The following is a 26,975-nucleotide window of genomic DNA, read 5'->3' on the forward strand; positions in this document are numbered from 1 at the left end:
GCCGCCCCCAGGCCCCGCCCCCGTCTGGTCTCTGGCTGCCCGAGCTCCAGACTTCCCGAGAGCGCTGCCTCATTCGCTTGGCTCCACTTGCCCGCCATCCTGGCCCTTCGCTCTAGTCTGCATCGTTATCTGGAGGATGAGAAGGCGTTTCTTTGTTCTCCCTACTTCAAGGATCTGTGGCCGATGAACAGAGGTCCAGGACAGCCATAAAAGTACAAAGAGCTGCCCTGGTGTTGAAGGGAGGGCAGGGCAGGGGGTGAGAGGAGAGTTAACTGTGTTGCCACTAACCTGCTGGGTGACCTCGGGTAAGTTACACAACCTCTCTGGGTTCCCATTTCCTCATCAATAAGATGGGTTTACTCAAAGCACTGACTTTGGAGAACTGTTGTGAGATGGAATCAGACGCATTGCTGGCTGTCGTCATCATCTTCATCATCACTGTCATCATTATGGCTGTCATTGTCATCATCCCAGGCTCTCCCTAGCCCACTTGGCCAGGGACGGCTCTTCCCAGTTCTGAATCTGTCTGCTCACGAAATTCTGGTGGTGGGCAGGGAGTTCCCTTGGGATTCAGTGGGTGCGGAGGTGCTCCTTTGGCAACTGTGCATGATGAATGGTGACCAGATGTCACCTCCCCTCTGGAAAAAGCCTGTCCGCCTGAATGAACTAAGTTCCTGTCCCCTTGGCCCACAGGCACAGCTGGTGTCATGTCCGTCTGTGCCTGTCTGGAGCCCTGATTCCTAACAGGACGTGTCGCGAAGGCAGAGAGATGGAGGGGCGCTGTGTTAAATCTCTTCCCTAGGTGGCATCCTCTGGTTGCATAACTTCTTCCTGGGCTCAGTAAACCCTCTGTCTGCATCAAGATAAATGTGGTTGGGCATCTAATTTAACTGAAAACCTTCTTTTTTGCTACTGGGGGGATTGAACCCAGGGATACTTAACCACTGAGCCATGTCCCCAGCCCTTTTTTACATTTTATTTAGAGACAGGGTCTCACTGAGTTGCTTTAGGGCCTCGCTAAGTTGCTGAGGCTGGCTTTGAACTCATCTTCCTCCTGCTTCAGTCTCCTGGAAAACCTTGTCTAGAAGGATAATACCTCTGTCCCCAAGGCATACAATTACCATTTCCCATTTACTTCCGGAATACACATTACATTTCACAGAAAGATTTCCCTAGTAGCACAGAGAAACAGAGGTCCTCGTTGTCTCCATCGAATTTGATACAATGTATGGAAAACATTAGCAAAGGGCACACCCAGTGCAGCACGCCCCATCCCACAAAAGCACGTTCAACTGTTATAGGAGAAAGTGGACAAAGTGACAACTTTCAGGGATTCAGACTTCCCTAACCTGGAGCATCTCCAAGGCCAGCATGAGTCCAGGACGAGGCTGAATGTAGGACAATTCAAATGTGCATTTAACAGAACCTTTATGTAAGCTTCCTTATTTTGTATTTTTTGTTACCGGGGACTGAACTCAGTGGCACTTGACCACTGAGCCACATTTCCAGCCCGTTTTGTATTTTATTTAGAGACAGGGTCTCACTGAGTTGCTTAGCGCCTCACTGTTGCTGAGGCTGGCTTTGGACTCTCGATCCTCCTGCCTCAGCCTCCCAAGCCGCTGGGATTACAGGCGTGCGCCACCGCGCCCGGCTCAGCTTCCTTATTTTAACCTGAGCATCATACAGTAACTAGAAGGAGCCTCGGAACTCGCCTTCCCTGGGAGCACCGCTGACGGGACTTTCTTTAAAGGCACGATGAAGCAAGGTAACTTCTCAAATGAAGGATTATGCAGATGGGGGCTTCTACAGTATATGAAAAATACTCTTCTGTTCGCAGTGCTGGCGTGGGAGCCCAGGGTCTCAAGCACACAAGGCAAGTGCTCTCTCACTGAGCCACATCCCCAGCCCCGTAGCTTAAGCAGTGCCACGTTTCCCCTTAATTCCACAGATATTAAGATTGACATTGAATTATTTCACAATATCTTATATTCAGTACTCCTGAAATAACAAACGTCTCAAATGGAAGGAAGTGGAAGCAGGTGTTCCCCAGAGCAGCTGAGCAGCCCGGGAGCTGTGCTGGCTGCCGCGGTCCTGGCCTGGGGACCCGCCCTGCGTCTCCCTCCTGCAGTGATGGCTGCTTACCTCCATGCTGTACCTCTCCACCGTCCTTCGCAGGGGGTCCACGGCCTGCCAGCAGATCAGGATGCACAGGTCGATCAGCAGCATGCCCCCGACGATCACCAGCAGTTTCTGGTCTTTGATGATCTGCAGAGGGAAGGGGAGGGGGGAAGCAGATGCAGAAGAAACTCCCTGGACAGGGGCTGAGGGGCCCGGATGGGGCAGGGACCGTGTTCTGGACTCTCGGCTGGACAGTGTCCTGACATGCCCCATCACCCACAGGATGAGACAGCCAGGTTCCTTTGCCTTCCAGAGCCTGGTCCAAGCCCTCCCCAAACATACATGTGCGCTTTGTTGCCATCTGGCCTCTCCTAGTCTCTGCCGAGCTGTGATTTCACTCCCTGGTCTTTGAGGTGCTGGTCCTTTAGTCCAGAACACCCGTTTCTTTCCACAATCCTTAAAGACCCACATCCATTGTCGTCTCCTCCACGAAGCCCTCTCCCACTCCCCTAGAGTAACTAATTGCTCCCAGAGCGTTTTGTTCCCATAATTTCCAGCAGTAATAACAGCAGCAGAGACAACAAACAACACAGCTAACATCTGACGATCGATTCTTCCAGGCGATGGGCTACATGCCTGGGCTCATATAAAGACGAACTCTAACGTTATTCCCATTTCACAGATGAAGAAACAGGCCTCTGGGACCCTCAAGGGATGTGTCAAAGGAGGTGAAGCTCAGATCTGAACCAAGCTCCTCCTTTCTCCTGAGTTCACGTCCTCAAACAACTACAGCACTGTCCAGATGCCAGGTCAGATTGTCCCCACGGCTCCCTCCTCGCTAACCTGGGAAGCCCAGACAGGAGGGAAGCCCATGTTATTGATTTGTGTACTCTCAGTACCTAACTGGGCTTGGCATTCAGTAGGCACTTAAAAGTTTGATGGATTGAATTGAGGCGAAGGAACATAAAAAGAAGAACTATAACTCACTCCCATCCCTGCAGGCGGGGAGGTTTCTTTGTCGCTGAGTCCCACCCCACTTTACATGGTTGATAGGCAGGGGCCTGGGGAGGGACACTGCAGCATCAAGCTCATCTGTATTTCACTCGCTGCAGGTTTATGTCCCCCTTTCCCCCCCAACACACAAATAAAAGCGAATGTGATGAAGTAGTTCTGGAAAAGAATCATGGAAAAATAAACAAAACTGAGACGGAAGCTTAAGAAATATCACCCGGCCTGGTTTTTAACGATGAAAGCCATTTTAAAAGGACAAATAGAAACTCAAGAGGCCTCTCTGTGGATGCATGTAGAAAGAACAAGAAGAAAAGTGTTGCTGATCAAATCCACCCAGACGGCTTTACTTGGGGGTGGCTCACTGGCAAAACTCCCTCTTTGAGTTTTCAAAGAGAATCCAGTGAACCCCTGATGCTTTGCAGAAACCTGGTGAACCCTTGCCCTCGGGGAATTAGGGAACTCTTTGTTGGCCTTGAGAAAATAAGGTGGACCTAGGATGGGCTGAAAGGGACCTCTGAGCTTGACGCTGAGTCTCCAGCATCTGTCCAGTTGTGCCTGACTCCTGGAAGTGCTCCCCAACCTTCCAGCTGGTGCTCTCTCGCCCCAACTTCAAGACTGAGCCCAAGAGCCTGAGCAACTCCTCAACCATGAACCTGGGCGTGCCCTGCACAGGGCACAGCCAACCTTAGGAGACATGCGCCAGGGTTTCCCTCTTGTAAACGTAACACAGTAAGGTCCTTCATTTGTAAGGTTCAAGATTAGGGTAGAAGGGAGCACTGGAATTCTGAAGGACTTGGAATTATGTGGATCTGGGTTGGAATCCTGGCTCCATTTCTTGCTATTTGTATGGTCATGGGCAAATAACTTCTTCTTTCTTATTCTGCACTTCTAATTTGGGTAATGACCAGGGGGAGAGGGAGACAGGGAGGTCCATGTATTATTCTCTAAGTATGGTTTAGAAATTAAAAGACCTCTTTCTAACCCCAGTTCTTAGCAAATGTGATCTTGGGGAGGTTGCTTAACTTTTTTAGGCCTATTTCTTCCTTGATAAAGTGGAGCCAATCATCCTCGAGTTGCACAGGTGGTATTAGAATAAAATGAGATGGTGTACAGAAAATACCTACCACAGTTGTTTGACTACCACTACTTGGGGTTTGTCCATCAGTGATCATGGGTTTACGTGTAGGACAGCAGCGACATCTAGGGGCAAAATGTGATATTGCACCTCAGCTCTACTAGACAGAACTCATCGACAGATGGATCTATGGAGGGAAGGTTCTAATGAGAGGCCATATCTAATTTCCTTTTAGCACCATTCCCAAAGCCTGGCACATGATCAGTGTTTGTAACTTAATGGATTTATACTAAATAGTTATGAATCACATTTCACTTATTAATTGTGGAAATATTTATTGAGTGCCTACATTGTGTCAGGTTTTGTTCTAGACACTGTGGAAAAAAAAATCCTACGAACATGCATTTTAGTGGGGAACATGAATGGCGAATAATTAAATATATTCACCCATGCATATACAAATATACTACCAAGGACAGGTGATTTAAAATAATCTTCAGTAATGAAAACTGAGGGAAGGAAAAAAATAGCAATGACTTGACTAGATATGAGGATCAGAGAACCCACCCATTGGGCAAAGTCACCTCTCAGTTCTCACTTCAGTGTCTCTCTTTCCTTCCCTCTTTTTAAGGTTTCTCCTCAAATTCTGCCCGCCTCCTCTTTGGAGTATCTCAGAAGTCATTGACATCAGCACAGGCTGTCCTGTCTCTGAGCCTGAGACATTCTTGCCAAGTGAGAGATGGGAGCACAGTACCCAGCAATGATAAGGCACCTGGATCTGGAGTCATAGCTGAGTCTGCTATGAACTAACTAGTTGCATGATTTCAATTAAGTCCTGTGATCCCTCCAAGTCAGTTTACTCATCTACAAAATGGGCAAATAATCATACAAGCCACATTAGAGGCCCAGAGCCTGGCTGACAATAACTTCAACAGAAGCCAGCGATCCTTCCAATGTCACTTCCTCTTGTTGTATACAGCCAGGTTTAGCAAACTATAGATTTTGCTCACCACCTATTTTTGTAAATAAAGTTTTATGAGAGCATAGCCATGATCATTCTTTAAATATTTGTCCATGGCTTCTTTCCTATAAATCAGCAGCATAGAGTAGCTGCAAAAAAGACAGTAGAGCTTGCAAAACTTCATGTATTTACTATCTAGCTCTTTACCACAAAAAAAAAAAAAAAAAAAAAAAAAAAACCAAAAAACAAAAAAACAAAAAAAACCTTGCCTGACCCCAGCTGTCACTTAGCTGATGCCTGGGGTGGCTGCTACAAGCCCTGCCCCCTGGCATTTCTGTAAGCTGAGCCCAGATGAAGGTCTAAGCGGATGTCCTCAGATGCTTTTATTGCTTGTGTTGTTGTCTGCAACAGTACCAAGTCATATTTGTCCTCAGAAAACATCTGCCCCAAGAACAGAAGGTCTCATCTGAGTTACTGCTTCATCTCAACACTTCAATTTGGTCCTAGTGAGAAGCAGAATAAAGACTGCAATAAGTTCCTCATTTAGGATTTTATGACTGGTCTTTAGGAAAAAATAGGAACATGCTATAAAAAAGCTGGATTTGGGAGTGTGAAGCCACCATGTGTCAATACTTTCCTCAGCAGACTTCTCTTTCTTTAATGTCTTAAAAAGCATGGCCATATGGGGTGAAGCTTGTGTGTGTGTGTGGAGGGCCTGCCATGGCGGGTGGAGGGAGGAGAAGTGGGAGCTACGGAAAAAAGGAAGGGACAAAAAGACTAATGAAAAAAAAAAAAAAAAGAAGCACATGCTTGCATTTATCAGTTTATATGAATATAATATATGTATCAGTAAAGAATTAAGGGGTCCACTCAAAAGAAAAAAAAAGGCTCAAACTTCTTTAGAAGAAACGCAAGTCATACATGGAGACATTCTGTGGGACAATTTTTGTGGGGTTCCTGGAGGGGTCGTACCTCAGAGCCAGAAGGTAGAGGAGGCGTCAGGGCTGGGCGGGGAGCGTGGAGTGGGTGTTTCATGGTGCTTTTGTTGGGGAAGATGGAAAAGTTTTGGGAATGGATAGTGATGATGGTCACACACTGTGAAGGAAACATCTGAACTGCCACAGCTTTCGAGGACAAGATCTGGTCCCCGATTTTGTTGTGACAACAGTTAAGGCCGCGGAACACACTGCAGCATGGGAAACTCCTGAGGTTGTTCCAGGCCTTCTAGTAATTCCAGGAGCAGGGCAGAGGAGGGGACGGGGAGGAGAGAATGTGTACCTGACGTGGGTGCATCAAACGCTATGCCGGGAACCAAGTGCTTTTGAAGGGGTGAAGGCAGTTACAGTCCTAAACAGCTCTTCTCCGTAATTCTGCTGGTTTTTTCTTTTTTTTTTTTTTTTGGGTGGAGATATATATATACACACACACATACACATATATAAACAAAATCGGGTTTTGTTTTTCTTTTGTTTAATTTGTCTTTCTTTTCCTTTATTTGCTTTTTTGGTACTGGAGATTGAACCCAGGGGCACTTTACCACTGAGCCACATCTCCAGCCCTTTTTCTTTTATTTCAAGACAGGGCCTTGCTAAGTTGTTGAGGCTGGCCTCAAATTTGCAATCCTCCTGCCTCAGCCTGCCAAGTCACTGGGATTACAGGTGTGTGCCACCATGCCTGTTTTATTGGCTTTTCACACTGTGGTAAAATACACATAAGATACGATTTACCATTTTAATCATTTTTAAGTGGACAGCTCCGTGTCCTTACCTGATTGGAGATGACCTTGTGCAACTGGTGTGTCCTGACGTCAGCATCCCCCACTGGCCAAGCTGCCTCCCCGCTTCCTGCGCAGGAAGCTCACCTTGTCATACCCTCTGTCCCTGCCATCGCCCCTACTGGTTCAGAAACCTCCTCTTTACTCCAGGTCCTGACCACAGACTTACTGTTCTCTGGTATCTGCCTCCTCCAGGGCCCTACAAGTTATTCCTGGCTATCTACGACATCATCCCCACTTAAAGAAATTAGAAAAGGAAAAAGAATAAAGAGGAAAAAGTGAAAAAACAGTAAAAAGTAGTTTAAAAAAAGTTTAAATTTTTTTTTAAAGTTTAAAAAAAAGAATGAAGAAGAAAGGTGGTTGGGTGGGTGCTTGCCTGTGGGACTAGCGCCCTCCCCACGAGCTGGTTCCCTGGCACCCCAGCGGCGCCCTCAGGTGCGCAGCGCCTCCCTTCTGCCTGGTCAGTGCTTGCGGTGCGGCGGGAAGGCGCTAAGCCTGGTCTTCGGGGACCGCGTCACATCGCTGCCCACACGGAGCTGCAGACAACCAAACTCCCCAAGTTTCCCCTGACTTGTTTTGTTGACTGTTGCCAGACAGTCGGGGTGTTCTTGCTCAGCACTCACATGAGAAGGGAACAGAAAGGCCAGTTCTTGATTACAGATGACAACATGGATGAGTCACATATTAACACAAAGGAACCGACACTGATTCTTCCAAAACAGGATGAGTTGTCATTTATGAGGGCAGAGCGGCCCTCTAACCAGGGCTGCTGGGCGGGCCGGCCCGGGAAGCCGCCTAGACCAGTGCTTCTCAAACTAGCTGGCTTCAGCCTCACCTGGGTGCAGGTGAAATTGCAGGATGCTGGCCCCACTCCAGGATCCCAGTTCTTTAGGGCTGGTTTGGGGCCAAGGTCTGCATTTCTAAGAAGCTCCCGGGTGAGGGCAGCCCACACTGAACAGCCCTGTCTAGCCATGGGGCTTCCATGCTGGGTGTGGGCTGGCACACACAGCTCTTGGTTTCCAGGGTGTTCATCTGAACAACAGATCATTTACCATTCCGTTAGGCCTGCAAGGGTCATATCCATACCAAACACGTAACGAATGCTGTTTCCTGTAATTATTCCCCAAACGACACAGCATGATCCTTACCTACACAGCATTTACATTGAACTAGGCATTGTAAGTCATCAAGAGATGATTTAAAATATATGGGAGGATGTGTGTAGGTTACCTGCAAAGACTATGCCGTTTTATATAAAAAGCTTGAGCATTTGTGGAGTTTGGGATCCTTGGAGCGGGGACAGTTCTGAAACCAGTCCCCAGAGGATACAGAGGGATAACTGCATCACCGGGGAAAGTCTAAAAACTACTGATGCTCAGTTACAGGCCCAGGGATTTGGGTTCAACTGGCCAGGACTGGGTGACTTCTTGTAATTTTCAAATGTTCCCATTGTCCTGTAATGTCCAGCTGGGACTAGGAGAAACCGGTGGCCAGACCTCTCTCATCTTATGCAAGGGGGTGGTCACAGGTACTGCTGGGTCTGGAGAGCAGAGGGGCACTGGGAACTCGCAGCAGGTCTGGGCTCTTTCTCCCTTGGATGCAGCCTACGGTTTTCCTGTGGCAGGGGGCAGAGGGGCGGGACCCACCTACATCATCTGGAGCAGGCAGGGGCTGCTACACTTGAAGACTGTTTCACTCCCCTCTTTCAGGGGCTTCCCATTGCTCCTAAGTTCAAGTTCAGATTCCTCCACGTGGTTCCTACCTTTCCCTCCAGCCTCTTCTTGCACCCTGCCTCCTGACCCCCATGCCTCTCCTACTGCACCCCTCCACCCCTGACCAGGCCCCTCCTGTTCTCAGGCCTTCCCACTCACTGTTCCCCCTAGCAGATGTGCAGAATCCCCGCCTCTCCACTTGACCATCTCCCCACACCCTCCAGGACCTGGCACAAGTGGACATGACACCTTGTACCCCAGAACTCCCCAAGTGTCCCCCGTCAGCACCCTTCACTGCGTGCTTCAAATGCCTCATTAGCTGTCTGATGTCCCCAGAAGCCAAGATGTCAGGGGGTTGGGACTGTGTTTGCTTGAATCCCCAGCAAGTAGCTCAGAGCCTGCATGCAGTCGGCGCCTAGTGTCTGTTTGCTAAGAGAATGTCTAATGCTGCGTGAGCACGGTGGGGGGGGGGTTACCTTCTTCTTCATTTTCACATTTTTGAAGATGGCGTGGACCCTCCATGTCTTTGCAAACATTGCTCCAAATGCGGTTGTATAACCCACGGTGAGGATCCAGGTCCTGACCTAGAGGCCACGAGAAAACGAGGCATTAACATCCTTCAGCGGCAGGGGCATCTAAAGGATGGGGCAGACGCTTTCCTGGGCATGTTGAACTTCACTGGCATCCTTCATCACATTTCAAGGTGACGGACATTAAGTTCTGTCAGCCACTTGTCAGGCCCAGGGCACTGGCATGTGTGAGTGTGAAATTTAAATATTGCCTCCCATATGGCCCCGTAGTGAGCCAGTCATAGAGAGGCACAGAGGGCCCCAGCACTGCTCAGGGGTCACTCAGAAGGTGCTGGACAGCCCTCTGTCTTCCTGTCCCTCCTCCCTTCCCCCTCCCTCACTGTAGATAGGCTGCTGCCGCCCAGGGTGACCGCAGGAGTCCAGTTACTTAGCACTAGGCCAGCCTGAATACTGAGCCCACGCGCAGAGCTCAGGACTAAGACCCTGTCTAGCTCTCAGCTGATCCCCAGGACTCAAGTGTGCCTTGATCCCAGCTCTGGGCCAATGACTCATGGGAAGAGCCAGCCCTGATAGGAGCCCACAACCTGGATGTCTGCAGGCTGGCCAGGCTGGCCACCATCTGCTAGTCACTGAGGGTCTGCAGGGTACCCACTCGCCACCTCCACTGCCATTACTCCCAGGCTCCCCCTCAAAGGCTGGACAAGATATCACTCAACACCCAAGGGATGTGCAGACCCCAGAAACGCTCCAGCCCTGGTTCATTCTGCCCCTGCCTTTGAGGCAACGTGGCTCTCCCCTTCCCAGAGACAGTGCATTGCCCCTTTCCGTTCTGTTTGTGAAAACAGGAGCTGGCTGGGTAAACCTCCAGACCCAATCCCTAAGTCAAGGGAAGGACAACAGCTTCCCAGAAGTCACTGGGACACGTGTGAAGTGTGCGTGCAGGTGAGGTACGGGTGGGGGTGCAGCCTTCGGACTTCTTTCATTTCAAGAAGGGGAGAACCCAGGCAAGAAAGAACCTCAGCGTCCCAGGGGCGTAGGGTGGCCACAGCATCGCCCAGCTCAGAATCCAAGGACACAAGAGAAGTAACAGAACAGGGAGGGAGGAGTTTACCCAATGACCAGGTCACGAGTTCCCTCCATAGGAGCTGAGGGGCCCCACAGACCACTCTGCTCGTTAATCCACTTGGTTGTGTATCTGTTCATTCAACTAGTGTCCCCAGGACAGAGGCAAAATATAGAAAAACGAAAACAGACAATAACGACCCCCGGGGTGATTATTTTGGAGCTGTCAGTTGAGTGAGGAAACCTCTTACAAATGAAGAAACAGAGGCCCAGCACACTGGACGGTTTCCCTCCTGTGCCCGCATGGCCCCTGAGTGGAGCCTGGAATTCCTCCCCTTGCTGTCCTGCCTCCTCCCAGGGCCAGCCTGCTTAACCCAAGTCAGGCTCATCTACCCTGAGCCAGACGTCCCAGGACAAGGGCACGCGGTGGGGGCGGCTGACCAGCCATGGCACACTCTCCTGGGGTTCATGACACATTTCAAAGCCAATATGCAAATGCCCCTGAAGACCCTGCTCCACTGTGTTTTTGATCATGTTCTCCTACTAGAAAGTCCACCTGAAACACCAATCTCGACGGAGCATGGACATTTCATAAGGGACGGAAAACGAGGGAGTAACGCCATTTTTTGATTTCATGGCGGGGCGGACACAGGCCTCTTCCTTCAAGGCTATGTGCCATGCGAATGTGCGGAGCATTATTAATATCGCCTTTGACGTGGGTTTTCTTTAAAGCAATTAATTTCAGGCCACTTGCCCATTTTGTGAGGGTTAACTTCATTAAGATTCAATAAGATAAATTAAGTGAATTAAAACTCGATAATATAAACTTAATCTGGCGTCTGGAAATGGCAATATGGTGCCAGGAGGGGAAAGCAACAACTGGCCGGAGCCGCCCGGGCAGCAGAGTTCCCGGTGTGGGCCTGATGGTGAGGCTGGCTGTTGGCTGGTGTCTGAGAACTTGGGATTTGGGTGGGTTCCCACCATCCCTCAACAACGAGCGTGGGTCACTGTGCCTACAGTCTTTGTGCAAAAAAATATAGTTTATGCTGACCACCTGCATTCCTTCTGGGTGTGTGGAATTTGGGTACATGGTAGGCAGGCAGGTACGTGGTGCCCTGAACTCCCCGGGCACCGGGTCTCCGTGCTTCCCTGGGAGATCGGACTCCTGCGTGTCCTCTCTATTCATTCCTGGAGCAAATCTGGGTGTCCCACGTGACTTCCTCTTGGAAGCCGGCCCCTGGTCTGCCCTGGCCTTTGCTCCGCGAGCCTTTTCCCCCTCCCTGATTTGGCTGTGTCCTTTCACTGTCGTTGGTCATGCTGTGAGCACAGCTGGATGCTGAGTCCTGGGAGCACCCGGACTCCCTGAAGCCCGGCGTCCACCCACACCCCATCTCCATCTGGAGTAAGGTCCTGAACAACCACTGTGTGCCTCGCGGCTTCCTGGACGCGACCAGCAGAAGCACACGCTGAGCTGGGTCCAGGTCAGGCCTGGCCTCACCTCCATCCAGGAGCCCACCGCAGAGGAAAGATGGTGGGGAGCAGGATAGCAGGCCCACCAGCAGAGCCGCCCAGCCGCTGGCTGGCCCTGTCAGCCCGGGCTCACCCTGCTGCAGGGAGGAGCCATTTCTCTGTCCCGCTCCCCCATGTCTGTGAGATGGAAAGACGCCAGCACTGGCTCCTCTTGGCTCCTGAAGGGCTCCTCCAGGTTATTGTCCCCACTCTCGGTCTCCAACGACACCCTCCCCTCCTTCCCAGCCAATGTCTCTCTTCTGAGCTCCAAACCTGCACACGCTGTCACTGGAGGCCTCGGTGACACTTAGGTGCCCCCCTAAAGCTCACACGCCACAGCCAAAGCTCAGCTCATCAGTCTTCCCCGGAGAGGCTGCTTCTCCCTGACTTGGGGAGTTGTGCCATCTGTCGCCCAAGTTAGGGACCTGGGAGTCACCCGGGCCTTGTCCCCACCTCCCCGGCCTCTCCAAGTTCATCTGCAAGCCATCTCCTCTGCCAGCCTCCCAGGCCTCTCCTGCCCCCTGCACTGGCCTGGCAGGGGCTTACTTCCAGCCTCTGGTACGGTCTGGAACGACGACCAGGAGGCGGGGCCAGGCAGAGGAGGGTGCGTCCCCGCCACCTGTCTCTGTGCTGTATCTCTCGAAGGAGCTGGGTCTCTTCACTGGCTCTTTCTGGGCCAGGAGAACTCCCCTTCCCAGGGGACTGGGGAGGGCTGCCGGCATGGCTAGGGCTGGCCCTGGGTGCTTCAGTCCCCCCTGGCTGCCACCTTAACCCCATCTGCACACCTGTAGGTCCTACACCGGTAGGTGGAAGTCTCTCCCAGTGGCATGGGGTTCTGTCTGGTGCCAGGGCCATGCCAACACTCCATCTTACCCCATATCCCTGGTCAGCACACTCCTCCCTTCTGTGCCTTGCTGCATCCTATACCTGGCTCTCGCTGCCAGGCCTGGCATGAACTATTTCCTTTGTCCAAAATGCCGTTATCACTGCTTTCTATTTCACAAGTTCTTATCTGTCCTTTGACATCCAAACTCATGGGCCACTGCCTCTGAGAAGCCCTCCCAGACCTCACAGGGAGGTCATGAATGCTCATTCTCTACAATGTCTGCCTTTATGGACATTTCTGCTCTGTTGGTCACACCAGGTGACATCTAGTCTGACCACCTGTCTGCCTCTCCCATGAGATGGAGCCACTAAGAGGCAGGGCCTGAGCAAGCCCACCAAAGAAAGATCACAGAGAAGGTTGCAGCACCAATGGCAAAAGAGGCTGAGCTTGTGGCCTCAGTGGCCCCTTCTACCAAACGAAATATGTTACCTGGTAGGTAGTGAGCTCCCCATCACCCCACACATTCAAGCTAAGCTTGGAGAATGCCCTGTCAGGATGCTGTAGGGGCATTTCCTGCACCGAGGAAGGTTTCATTGATGATGTCCCAGGTACTTTCTTTCTCTATGACTCCACAATGTTAAGTGAACTAGAAAGTTCTGAGACACTGTATTGATTCTGATTTCCAATTGGTCCCCTCCAAAACAAATCTCTACAGAGTCATCACCACCAGACGAATAGCAACCACCAGAAGAATAGCAACTTCACTGTCTCTACAAAATCCTGAGCACTTTCACTCTTGTGAGTTAATGTCTTTCTCTTCCTTTGGCCAGAGCGCGCTCAGGACCCTGCAAATTGCCTTAGCCACACACACCTGTGGGGGAAGAGGAATTCCAGGTGGGCAATGTCATCAGTCTCAGCTATGAAAAAGAAAAAAATCAGAGCGAATCTAAGCCTGGAAGAGTTCTGCTCAGCTACTGCTCAGTTGATCCCATGAAGGCCGCGTGAAGGTCTCCATTGCTCTTTTGGGGATCAGCAGGGACCCAGACACACAGCCTCTGCTCTCAGGCGTTTTCTGACAGATGATGGGGGCTGGGGGCACTGTGTTCCTTGTCACCACAGATGCGGTGGCCCTGGGCTGGAAGTCAGATGGAGGAGGCTGTTTGGACACTTAGGACAAGCTGCTTTCCCACTGTTCAGAAAGATTCTACAAAGGGTCTTTTCTGAGCCTCATTCCAGGCAGTCAAAAACGAGAGGCAGAGAAAGAAGCCCCTGACTATCCAGAAGCCACCCAGACTCCTGGCAGGTCCTGGTGGGAAAGCCAGAGCTGAGGGTCAGGTCTCCAGGGTCTTCTTCCTGGGGCTGGTGGCAGTGAGTTCCAAGGTGAGAGGTCTTTGAAGAGAAGCAAGCCAGAAGACCCTGTCTTGCACAGGCTCTTGGTAAAATCTGCATGGAAAAATCTCCTCTCGAGCTTAGAGTATAGCCAACCTTTCTCAGGGGGCCACAAGAGACACCAGGCACAAGCAGGAACATGTTGGGACCGAAGCCAGGACAAACAGGGCATCTTCATAACCGTGGGGCACATCAAAGGAAAAGTGCCTCCTCTGGCAAGAGGGATTTCTGAGACACACCCTCTGGGTCCTTTTGAAAGGTTCCTCTCCTTAAGGCCCTTGCATCAGAAGAACTTGACTCAGCGGATAAATCCCAGACTGAAATTCAGCCCACACCCACCCCCATGCCAGTATCTTGTGCAGTGCACAAATTGCACAACTGTCCTTGGCTCAGGTGACAGAAAAACACAGAGGGAGGAAAGAGGCTTTTCTTTCCCCCATCCCCACCTCCACCCAGCAGGTGCCTCAGGATTGGAAGCTGGGCAGCCTTCTGGAAGTACAGCATTCTCAAGATAGGCAGTGGCAGGAGGGGGCGTGGGTGTGTGCTGGGGAGTGTCTGCCTGCAGGCAGCTTTGTGGATAGAACATGGGGATAAGCAGGGGCCAGGACCAGAGAGGAAGAACTGGGCAGCCAGGCCATAGGGACTGCATCTGCTGTGGAACTTGCGGGCACATTAGAGGCATCTTTTCAGCATGTGCAGAAGTAACTGGAGCTCACTTTTTGGGGGCGGGGAGCATGTTTTAAGTTTCTCTGACCTGTCCCTCCACTTGTGGTCATCACCCTCTCCTCTAGCCCCATCTCTACTGGGGTGAGGACACTGTGGATGGGGGGTGACTTTGGCTTCTGGTCTACACTGCCAGCTCCCTGAGGGAGCAATGGTGTGGTTAGCTCTGTGCCTGTGGGGCCCGGCAGGTGGCGGGTGCCTGGGAAAGGTTATCAGATGAAATGAGCCAATGAACGGGGAGGACAAGGGTTTGGAGTGGCCACGTGAGGCTGTGGGAAGGGAGGGCCTCACCTGCCCATGAGCTGGAGAGTCTGGGGTCCTTGGTCCTCACCCCTCCCTGGAAGGGCCTCAATGGCTAGGATCAGAGGGAACGGGGGTGGGAGGCCACCACCAGCAGAGGCTCTGAACCCCGCCTCAGACCCAGTTGGCACAGGGCCCTGTTAGCACCAGTGCCTGGGGCTGCCCCCCTCAGCTCATCAGAACCTGCCAGGAGAGGCTACCGCCAAACCCGGTGGGCATCCCCTGGCCCAGCGTCCTGGCCAAGCTTCCGAACTCGAAAACACTTTACGTGAGGACATGGGATCACAGGCCGAACAGTCCTCATAGCGCATGATGACATCGTTTTACTAGCAACTATGAAAAAAAGATCACAGACTGATGACTTTTCAACTGAAAACATTTCACTAATTCCTTCTGGACCTGGGTGTACTGAGAGGCCAGGTAGGTGTTCCTTGGCAGGCTTTACCCTTTTAGAGTTAGGAAGGTCAGGAAGAGGGTGTCCTGCTCACCAACCCAGTCACTGAAGCCCCTCGACCCCATCTCTGCCCAGCTGCTGCCCACCCAGAACACAGACCCTGTCACCAGCAGGGCGGCGAAGAATCTGAAATCATGCGGCAGGACCCGAACCCAGCGCTGCCAGCTGTGATGGGGCCCCTTGGTTTCCCAAGGTTGGGTGGCAGAACCCACAGGCCAGCATCTTCCAGCCCAGGAGCCTTGGTCTTCCCACCCCTGGTCCTCAGGGGACCAGGTCTCGGTCTTCTATTTAGTCTCCAAGAGGCAAACAGAAAAATGATGCAGCCAGTGCTGACCTTCCCCTCGCTGCTCCAGGTGTTGGCTGGGGACGCTGCCTCGGCAGCCCTTGGGAGCGTCCCAGTGCAGAACCACAGACCACCCAGCTGGCCCAACCCAGATCCACATTTCATCAAGACCCCGGTGAGCCACGCCTGGGCTGAGCTGCACTGTCCTCACAGCGCGGAGTCGGGATAGTGTTTCCCTTTGGAGCAGGTAGTGACTGGAAGGGGACAGAGAGGGCTCCAGGGTGCCGGTCGCTTTGTTTCTTAATGTGGATCCTGGATTCACAGCTGAGTTCGGTTGGTGGGAATTCATTGAGCGATATGTTTATCATGTTGTACATATAAATATGCATATATTCACATGCACAAGGAAGTTAAATAAAATAAATGAGTCAGGATGGTCAGCAGGAGGTGACAGATGGGAGAGGGAAGGAGATGCTCCCACAGAGCCCCTGGGCTGGCCTGGCTGCTTCTGCCAGACTCCAATGACTAGGGACTTAAGGCCACAACCACCTTAGGGGTCCCACCTGTGTCATTCTTGCCTCTGTTGCAGCCTGTCTGAGGCCCCTTCCAGCACTCAAGGTGGCAGGGACACACATCAGCTTGGCTTGTCCCCAACCCAGTTCTGGTACAGCAAGATCACATAGGCCAGAAGTCTCCACGGACCTGTCTATACCAAACCGACCAGCACCAACAAGTTTGTAGGCTCGTCTTCAGCTCGAGTTTCTCAATGTCTCTCTTAGCAGTGTCCAGAGGTGAACGCAGTCACCCTTACTGTAACTGAATGGGCCCCCCGATTCCTCCCTCCCTCCCTCCCTCCCTCCCTCCCTCCCTCCCTCCCTCCCTCCCTCCCTCCCTCCCTCCCTCCCTCCCTTCCTTCCTTCCTTCCTTCCTTCCTTCCTTCCTTCCTTCCTTCCTTCCTTCCTCATGGTAATAGCTAACATTAACTGAATCTTGCAATGTGGCATGCGTTGGGTCCTTCACAAACATGATCTCATTAAATCCTTATAAGCTTAGTATTACTCGCATTTCGGAGAAGAGTAAACAGTCCCCAAGGTTCAGAGTTATTAATAACAAAGTTACAAAGCTGGGAAGCAGTGCATTTGGGGATTGAACACAAACAGTCTGACACCAGAGTCTCTCTCCGTGCTCAATACTCTCCTATATCCTGGGGATGCATCACAAATGAATTCGTACACTAACATCAATGAAGAGGACACCTTTAAAGGGTGAATGTTCCAGTATATGAATCGCATCTTGATTTTTAAAGATCCAAATGGACAAAAATCTTGGTTGGGATAAAAAATTGACTGGATCCCTAAGAAATCAGTTGACCTGTTTTTCCTGGTGTAAGCTAGCTAACAAAAATCAAAGCATTTCTTAAAAAAAAAAAGAGAAAGACACAGAGCAGGCATCTTTGCAGTCCAACAAGGCTTCTTGGGAGCCTCAGCCCTGCCACCTAGCAATGCAGGACAGGTGGCAGGGTGGTCGTGGGCTCTGGAAGGAGCCCCTGGGGAAGCATAGTTGACAGTACTAAACTCCATGAGGGCTCGGGCTGGGGGAGGTAGTGAAGCTGCTGCCTACCGCACCCCAGGGCGCTCCCGAGCCCAGGAGGCTGCTGCAGACCCACGAGGAACTGCAGGTCGTGCAGGCCGCCTCAGCCTCTCCACAGAGTCCCTGCTACCCTGCACTCCAGAGCTGGGGTTCTGCCTGTGCCCACTGGGCCTATGCATTTCTCTTCTTGGCCTGGCTCCCTTTCCTGGCTGACAGTGGCTGGATTTCCTGTGCCAGGCCAACTTGTCAGTGCAAGTGGGCACTCCCTTCCCTTGGCACTGGGGCTCTGGCCCACACCCAGCATCATCCTCCCAGGCAGCTCTGTGCCCACAGGGACCGTGTTGCTATGGTGATTCCACTACTGACACAGTGTCCAGGGAGACAGCACCATGTAGCTGGAGCTGTTTGCAAGACTTGCTGAAACCGGCACTGACAGGCTGGGAAGATTCCAGAAAGGGTCAGAGGGTGGGGGATGGGAGCTAAGTGTAGCGCTTCCCTAGTAGCAGGATTGTGCGTGCGTGCGTCCGTGCACAGGTGCTCACACGCGTGCCCGCCCCTTGCAGGTTAGAATGGCCCTATGGAGCAGAAACCCAGCCGGTCCCGAGAGAGGCCTGGTCTGTGACTGTCATGGGCTTCTTCTGAAGGGGCTGTGCGTTGTTTATCATTGCATTTCGTTTCCATATTAAAAATTAAAAGATAAAAAGGGAGCATTTATAGGGCAGCAGGTGACATTCTACACCACACCCAAGGCTGACTTTGAGGTCTATCTTGTCCCTTGGCCTTGAAGATTGCTTACAGAACCCAGTGTGGAACACCAGGAAACCACACTGGCCAGGAGACAAGGTGGCTCACTGTGACGCCCACCCTCCCTCCATCAGCCCCTCCTGCATTCACCCTACCTACCAGGCAGCTGTCTGAGTCATCTCTTTGAACCCATGTCGCATCCTTCAGGGGAATATTATTATTCTTGTCATCTATAGATGAAAATATTATTATTATTGTCATCTATATCTTATAGATGACAAAACTGAGGTCATTGGGGATCTGCACTTGCTGCCCATCAGCCCAGAGCTTGCTGGGCAAGGACCGGGGGTGGGAGCAGCCTTCTAGTTCCAGAAGAAGAGAACCCGAGAAAGCTCGTGGAATAAAGGAGCCGGCCTGCTGCAGGTCAGTGGAATACAAACCATGTGGCCCCCAGGTCACTGGGGACAGTAGCAGGTTCTAAATTCAAGAGCTTTCAGTCCCTCCTGCAGGGAACGATCCAGTAAGTGACCCCAGCCCCAGTCAGGCACACATTTTGCTGACCCAGTTTCACCCAGAGGAATTCCTTGGAGCCTTTCCCCAAGTCACGAATGCGGGTTCCCTTAGCACAGCCCTGAAAGGACCCGACTGCCAATCGTGAATTCCCAGAGGTGTGAGCAGCAGCCTCCACCTCCTCCCGAGCCCTCGTGCCTGCTGATGCCGATTTGTGAAGCTTTATGATTTATTCATACGCCCTCCCAGGCTTCCCAGGACAAGCTTCCTCTCACACAAATGAGTGCAGCTCCTGGAATAGAATGTCAGGCTTCATTAAAAGAAAATGCCGGGCGTGGGGGATGTCCCTTTCTTGTAGCGTTTGTAGAATTCAGGTCAAACTTGAGAAAGCACCTGAGCTGCAACAGGCTTTGGTCAAAACACGGGTGACCCAGTGGCTTCTCTCGGGTGGAGACACCGTCTGGGAAGGCAGCTCTCTGTGTCTGCCTTGGGTCTCACCAGACCAGCCCTGGTGCCATTTTCATTATTGTCACCATCGTGATGCCCTTGAACTTGCGGAGGGGCTTGAAGCACTTTGGAGATGGGAGAGGGAATCCTCACACCCCTTCTCGTTTAACTGGGGCAGGGAGCCTCAGGGCAGTCGCTCTCCCAGGCTCCACCATGGCCCAGGAAGGCTGAGCCACAGTGATAATGCCCTGAAGGGCAGGGCGTCACTGTGCATAAAAGTTGTGCTGATGCAGCAACCTCAGGGACTTAGTGGGCTTCCCTCCTCCCCTGACACCAGCCACACTTCCACACAGCAGCTCCGGAGGGTCTCAGAGCGTTGGGAAGAACCCTGCTAATCCACACTCACAAGGACCTCTGAGGGGCTCAGCGTCTTTGGAAGCTGACCCTGGGCAGGAACGTGTGTCTTCCAATCACCTCCTTACCTCCCAGGTAGCAGGAGGGGCACTGCTGAACTTGGATCAGAAAGCTGGGGGTGGGAAGCATGACCCAAGGGAGCCCTGGAACTCCTGGGGTATACCTCCCTCCAGGTCCACCTCCGGAGTGGAGGGTGCCCGGGCACGCCTGGCTTCACTGCCCCCTGGGTGACTGAGGAGTTGACCTCGCACGGCTCGGTGGGCGCCTTAGGTGGGGTAAGCGTATCTGTAGACATCTCTCTAGTTGGATGATTCACGCTAAAATTACTGGAAACATCAATATCTTGATGCTGTGCAGCAGTCTGATCTAATCATCTGCAGGAATCAGGGGGCATCGTCACCCAGAACACAGGATCCCGGGGGCCTCCCCATTTTCCACATGCTGTCCCAGAGCACAGGAACTAGCTGTAGCCCTGAAAGTGGCCTGCCACTTGTTTTAGGCGTCCTTCACTGGCGCGTCCCTCAACGCCAGGTTTTCACCCACCACTGCTCAGCAGTGGGCGACTTGAAACGTCAGAGCAATAGATGGGACCTAGAAGAGACGGCTTTGCACAAATGGGCCTACCCTGCTCCCCCACAGCTCAAGAGAAACAGCCACCACAGAGAGCTGACTTTGGATTAATCCAGTCCACACTGATGCTTTGTTAGCCCCTGTTGCTCTGATCTTCCAGGTGGAGGACCGGGAGAATTATTGCAGTTGGGACAGTAAAGAGACCCAAATGGCTCACCAGTTTTGAGAGGTCACCATTGTTCAAGTCCAGAAATAACTGGTCCAACTGGTCCCCAAATTGTTAACTTTTAGCCAAGACTCACTTAGTTTCACACAATTGCTAATTACTAATGAATAACTTAAAAAAAAAAAAAAAAAAAAAAAACATAACCAAAGGGCATTTCTTTGGATAGTAAAGATTTTTAAATGCTAATTACTTTTCAAGATGATTTTTCTAAAATATGGTAAATAAATCATATTGCATTGGGCTTCCTTGAATACATACATCCTCCATGGGATGGTACCGCCCCCTTGGGAGTCAATACTGGTTCTTTTATGTGGAAAATATCAATCTTTTATGTGTATGCACATAGAGTACACACACAGACATACAGGGCATCTCTGGTATTAAAATTTTGTGGGAGAGATGATTAGGAAAAAGTGTTTCCCAAAAAAGAAAGAAAGAAAAAAGTGTTTCCAAGGGCTCCTGATGGGAGCAATAATGAAAAAAAAAAAAAAAGTAAAGAGAAGAAAGAGCCTACAGAGTGGGAGAAAATCTTTGCCAATCATACTTCAGATAGAGCACTAATCTCCAGAATCTATAAAGAACTCAAAAAACTCTACACCAAGAATGCAAATAATCCAATCAACAAATGGGCTAAGGAAATGAATAGACACTTCACAGAAGAAGATCTACAAGCAATCAACAAACATATGGAAAAATGTTCAATATCTCTAGTAATAAGAGAAATGCAAATCAAAACCACCCTAAGATTCCATCTCACCCCAATTAGAATGGTGATTATCAAGAACACAAGCAACAACAGGTGTTGGCGAGGATGTGGGGAGAAAGGTACACTCATACATTGCTGGTGGGGCTGCAAATTAGTGCAGCCACTCTGGAAAGCAGTGTGGAGATTCCTTAGAAAACTTGGAATGGAACCACCGTTTGACCCAGCTATCCCACTCCTTGGCCTATACCCAAAGGACTTAAAATCAGCATACTATAGAGATACAGCCACATCAATGTTCATAGCTGCTCAATTCACAATAGCCAGACTGTGGAACCAACCTAGATGTCCTTCAATTGATGAATGGATAAAGAAACTGTGGTATATATATATACAATGGAATATTACTCAGCCATAAAGAATGATAAAATTGTGGCATTTGCAGGCAAATGGATGAAATTGGAGAATATCATGCTAAGTGAGATAAGCCAATCTCAAAAAACCAAAGGTAGAATGATATCGCTAATAAGTAGATGAGGACACATAATGGGGGGAGGGAGGGGTTAGTGTTAGGGTTAGAGTTAGGGTTAGGGAGGGGGCAAGAATGGAGGAAGGAAGGTCTGTATAGAGGGAAAAGAGGGGTGGGAGGGGTGGGGGGAAGGGAAAAATAACAGAATGAATCAAACAACAATACCCTATGTAAATTTATGATTACACAAATGGTATGCTTTTACGCCATGTACAAACAGAGAAACAACATGTATCCCATTTGTTTACAATAAAAAAAAATAAAAAAATAAAAAGTAAAGAAATATCAGTGAAATAGAAAATCATGCTACAGCTTTTCTGAGTGAAGCAGGTCAGTCACACAAACATACCATTCTCTGGTGGTCATCCAGGTGGCCTGAACCTGACTCAGTGCTGACGAGGTTCTGGTGATTCTCTTTCCTCCCTTTTCTGGGGTATCCCGTCACCTTTGGGGGGCCTGTTAACTGTCACCTTAACTTCCTGGGTGGTTCATGCTCCTTCTGGTCTGAAAGGATCCCACCCTCCCCTGTTGAGATGCAGAACTGCTGAATGGGTCATTTTCTTCTTATCCACATATTTTCACACATTTCCTGGTTGGCATCTGTGTGGGTGGCTGGGGTCACCAAGAGACCCTATGTCATATACCATTGGCACGTGCGAATGACTTACGGTGCAGAGGGTTTCGAAGGTCTTCTCTGAGACAAAGGATCCATCGAGACCAAAGAGGAAAATGGAGGCATAGGAGAGCATTCCTCCGAGGATGATCAGATTGTTCATGTAGGGACTCGACATCTTGATCAGCCTGACAAGAGAAAGGTGGCACATTCACAGAGGGGCTGAGCTGGTCATTCCTTCAACACACTTCCCAGTGCCTCCCTGTGTGCCCAGAGGCCCAGGCTAGATGTGGGGAGGAAAATGGAAGCCTAGCTCCCCTTACTCCCTGACCCTCGCCTGCCAGGGGCCACTGCCCCTGGAACCACTGCCCCTGGTAGTGGCAGTCAAAGGGGCCCAGACGACTGTGCCTTTCTAATCGTTGATTTCCCTGCCTCCTTTGTCAAGTTCACCTATCTCTTCCCTAGGAACGGGTGAACTTGATCTATAGGCTCGGCTTCTTCATCGGTTAATTTTCAATTCTAATCCACAGTGCTAAGTCAACAGGGTCTTTTGGCCAGGGTTGGGAACATATGCCGATCGAGGGAATTCTACATTGGAGTGACCTTCCACAGTGAGCAGGGACCCTGCCGCGCACAGATGTCAGGGGGTCTTTGGGGTTGCTTAGGAACCGTGGTCATCACCGTCCAGGGAGCTCTCAGCAATGGCTGCTCTGAGCACTCGGGAAGCTCACACTGAGGGCCACACATGTGGTAGGAACACCTCTCCCGGTCGCTGTCCCTGCCCTAGCAGTCAGACACGGGATCCCCCAGCCTCCACTCTGTATTCACCAGCTTACAGCTGGGGGCATTCCTTATACCACCAAACTCTCCCATAATTCTCTCCCTCTTCCGTCAGGAGTTTTGTGGTAGTTCCCAAGTGCCCAGCAAGCCAGGACCAAATGAAGCCACTGGGGGGCTGGAGTTGTCCTTGGAGGTACCTGGCTCTCCAGCACAATCAGCTTGGAAAGCCTGAAGTTTTCTGGTCCCCCTCTTCCAACATGTTCAGGGACTCTTTGGCAGATTGTGATTATAGTCAGTTGTTCCCTGAACATTTTTCTTTGCATTCTGCAGTTCTATTAATCCTTCACATTTTAAACGTGCAACATGTAAAAGCCGTAGGAAAATAAAAAGCCTGCTGCTGTTCTGTGTGTGGACTACATACAAAGTTTCAGGTCCGGCGGCCAGGGCTTGGCTCGCCACCCTCCAGAGGCACACCCTAGACAAGTCCCTCAACTCTACCACGTTTCCTGCCTGCGAAACAGCCTGGTTGATCATGCTGCCTAGGGCCCCCGGGGCGCCGAGCTGGCATGGGCCCCTGGTGGTCCTTTCCTAAGCCATAGACCGAGAAGGGCCTCATTCTCATTAGCAGAGCAGACCCGGAGGGCAGGGCCAGCAGTAGGGGCAGGCTTCCAGGAGCAGGCGGCCCTTTTAGGATGGGTGGCGTTTAGGAAAGTAGAAGTGATGGGGGTTGGGAACCAAGTGCTATTTATTTCCTATCTCTGCAGATTTTCAAAAGCAAATCCAGCTAAAAACTTCAGTTGGTTTTGCCTGTTGAAAAGAGTAATGGCAATTTCCCCAGGAGGCCATGAGAGGGTAGTTAAGGAATCAAAGCGCTTCAGCTTATGCTGGGGCAGCTCGCTGTTCCGATGGGAATTCCTGAGGTGGGTAGGAAGGCATTCCAACAATGACGGGGAGCCCACTTTGTGTCCAGCTGGTGCCAAGTGCTCACAGGCACAGCTATCATTCAAGGGTTGTACCAAGTAGAAAAAGATGGTTCAGTCTTTTTGTAGCTATATACATGTTATTGTGGTTAATAAAACAACAGGTGAATGAAACTCTAATTTGTTCTTCAGGAAATGGGTTAGATCTAAGCAATTGCTTCAAAATACCAAAAAACACAAACCCCAAACAGCAAAAATACAAAACCCCCCACAAAAGCCTGGAGCTTCCAAATTCCTCCTTTGCAAGCAGGAGGAATTGATATTGTTCCTGGTAGACTGTGAGGTGACCCAATGTGGCTTCTGGGCATGGTGGCAGAGCTGGGGTGCTGTGATGGTGCTGTGGTGGACACCAAGGTCGCCCCAGGATAACCATGTTCTGAACCCTGCTCAGCCTCTCCCACCACAAGGTGGGAGCTGCCTACGGGGATTCACCATGGAAACCCAAGAAGCCTGCTGGGCATGGTCAACATCAGTGCCTGTAGTTGTGGCCCCTTCGGCCCACGAATGACCAGAATAATTCAGAGTGAAGCTCTGTCCTTGGGAGGGTTAGGACATGTGTTGGGGAAAAGCAACCAAGACAAGAAACCCAGGGGACAGGCCCTTCCACATGTGGACAGCAGTCCCCTGTCATGGAGGTTGGGAGCTCTCATCTGTAACACAGGAAGTAATCAGGAGGGTCAAACAAGATGCTGTAAGGCAGGGGCTTCTGCACTGTCACATGTTCCAACAGGAACCACCCCCCATCCATCAGTGATTTCCAAAGACACCTGGGAGGGGGAAGAGAAGCTGGAGAATTCTGTTTTCCAGATCTCCACTCTGGGATCATACAAATGCCAAGCATATCCAAAGATCCGAGAAGGTCTGTGGACTTGGAGTCTTCCATTTTATTTAACTTGGTCGTCTCCAAACTGAGTTGACCAAGGACTCCTGTGCAATCAGCAGCCCTGCCTCTGTGTGTGTGTGTATATGTGTGTATGTATGTATATATGTATGTGTGTGTGTGTGTGTGTGTTTGTGCACATGTGCATGTGCCTAAATCATCCTGGTGACTGAGTAACACACTTTTGGAAACTCCGCCCTAAGGACTTTGTGCCCCTGGAGAATCTGTCACATGAAGATCCTACACTTGGACCCTGAGGTTGACAACCCGGATAGCATTGTCCTGGAGGAGGGCATAAGCGACCTACTTCTGATTCCGATTCTTGATGTTGAAGAAGAGAAAAGCACTGGCCATGATCATGCCAAGGATGGTGAGGGCAGAGAGGATGCTGTAGAGAGGCAGGGAGATCTTCCGGAGCTGTTCCAGGATGATGGTCTTGTCCTTTGGTGGTTCGGATCCTATAATGTCAAGGGAAAGACATCAGTGGAGCCCAGTGCAAAGTCATTCCCTAGGGACATCCTCACCAAGGTGTCTGTGACATTGGTCAGACCCCTGCACACAAAGGTATACGTGGCACATTTATCTCCTGAGTGAACTGGATCGGTGGCTGACCAGTCAGCCCAGCAGGGAGCCAGAGCCAGGACTTATTTCTTTCTCTAAATAGAATCAATAAGGGGTTTGTGAGGCATTTAATAGCCATTAGAAGACTAGGATTTGATTTGGTCTAATTATGCTGTTGAAAGCCATCACCATTCATCCCCAAAGGTAACATCGGCTTGGAAGGCTCGGGACTCGGTGATGTGAGCAGGTACCACTGGGTGCCATGGAGGAGGATCTTGGCTGTGGCCTCGAGGACTCTGCTCCTACCCACACATGATAAATGATCACCCCTCAACAGGGCAGACCTCCCGCCTGTCAATTCCGTGGTGACATATTTGTGCTCTGGCTGCAGATTTTCTGCCTCAAGGTCACTATGTTATACAAGTTCTTTGGTTTGCTGTTTCCATAAGACTTGCTAACCATGGGAGGCAGAAGCTACCTTCCCTTCCTGCCGAGCTAGGACTGGACTGAAACTGTGGGATTCCATTTCTCGACGTGTCTGCAGAGTTGCCCTGCTCATTCATCAAGGGCGCCAGAAACCTCAGGGGGTCCTGAGGGTCTCAGAGAAAACACATCTCTCTGCATGGTTGCAAAATTGTCCTGTTTTAGTTTTACCAGGTGCAGGCTGGTTTGAGATCAGGGATGTAGGGATTCTCTCAGCTTCCTGAAAATCCCTTTTTTAAATTTTCTTAGCTACAATTTCAGGTCAGGTTTCTGGTATGGAATTGTGAAACATCAGGACTTTTCCCTCCAGGGGGGATACAGAGAATTTGCTGGATGCAGGGGAGTGGTTAAGCTGGGAACCCTGGGAGCCCCACTGGGGGTCACAATGACCCCATGGTAGTGCCACAGGCACCGGCCTCAGTTCCCAGGAGACAAACCAGTATGGGCACCAGGATGGTGGTGGTGGTGGAGAACTCCCCCTAACACCTGTGTTTAAAAACTTCGGCTCACAAGTTCAAATGTGTTTATCCATTGAATGTTTCTGAACACATTTAAATTTGTGAGCTGAAGTTTTTTTAAAAAACTGGCACCCTTGAAATCCAGGGAAGTTGCCAGGTTTGAAAACAGCTGGGAACCTGCTAGTGTGTAAAGGTAAAGGCTTAAGCAATTCATACAAAGTGACATTTTCAAAATGAGGGGTTCAGGGGCTGAAAGTCAGGGCTAAAGCAGACACAAGGTAGAGGCATATTCCTTCTTGCTTCTAGAAGTAAGAGTTCAATAACTAGAAACTTCCTCCCCTCTCTTCATCATCCCTGGCCCACACACCTAGACTGCAAGAAGCTGGTTCAGGGCCTTCTGGCTCCCAAAGTCAAGAGAAGTTCTGGGGGGATCAGAAATAGTTCCCTTTTGGGACACCGAGAGGGGGCTGAGTTTTGGTTGGAAGGTAATATGACCACTCGTGAGTTGGGGACCGGTTGTTTAGAAACAACTTCAGAAAATTAACACCAAACTCTCCTCCTTCCTCCAACCTTCCCTCTTTCCAAAATGGTACCTCCACACGGTACACCTCAGTGAAGGTGGTATGGGAGCCAAATGGAAAGGGTCGATGGGCTGCGTTAGTGGGAGCAGCGGCCCTGAGTTTTCTTTCTTGCTTCCCATCCCGTCCATTCAGTGCTTAGTCTTCCCTTCCTCACTATCTGCTCACTCATCATGATTGAC

General features: G+C 50.7%; 1 protein-coding gene across 1 annotated transcript in view; it reads right to left on the reverse strand.

Moving 5' to 3' along the window:
* Positions 1-26,975, reverse strand: part of GABBR2 (gamma-aminobutyric acid type B receptor subunit 2) — a 347,122-nt gene that overhangs the window by 53,433 nt on the left and 266,714 nt on the right. Inside the window, exons 10-13 of the mRNA XM_079112233.1 lie at positions 25,021-25,171; positions 22,129-22,261; positions 9,128-9,235; positions 2,143-2,265 (exon numbers count right to left, since the gene is read on the reverse strand). Coding sequence (XP_078968359.1) covers positions 2,143-2,265; positions 9,128-9,235; positions 22,129-22,261; positions 25,021-25,171 — 515 coding nt within the window. The remainder of the gene's footprint in view (positions 1-2,142; positions 2,266-9,127; positions 9,236-22,128; positions 22,262-25,020; positions 25,172-26,975) is intronic.

Source organism: Sciurus vulgaris, assembly GCF_902686455.1.
Source record: "Sciurus vulgaris genome assembly, chromosome: 15".
Taxonomy (NCBI): Eukaryota; Metazoa; Chordata; class Mammalia; order Rodentia; family Sciuridae; genus Sciurus; species Sciurus vulgaris.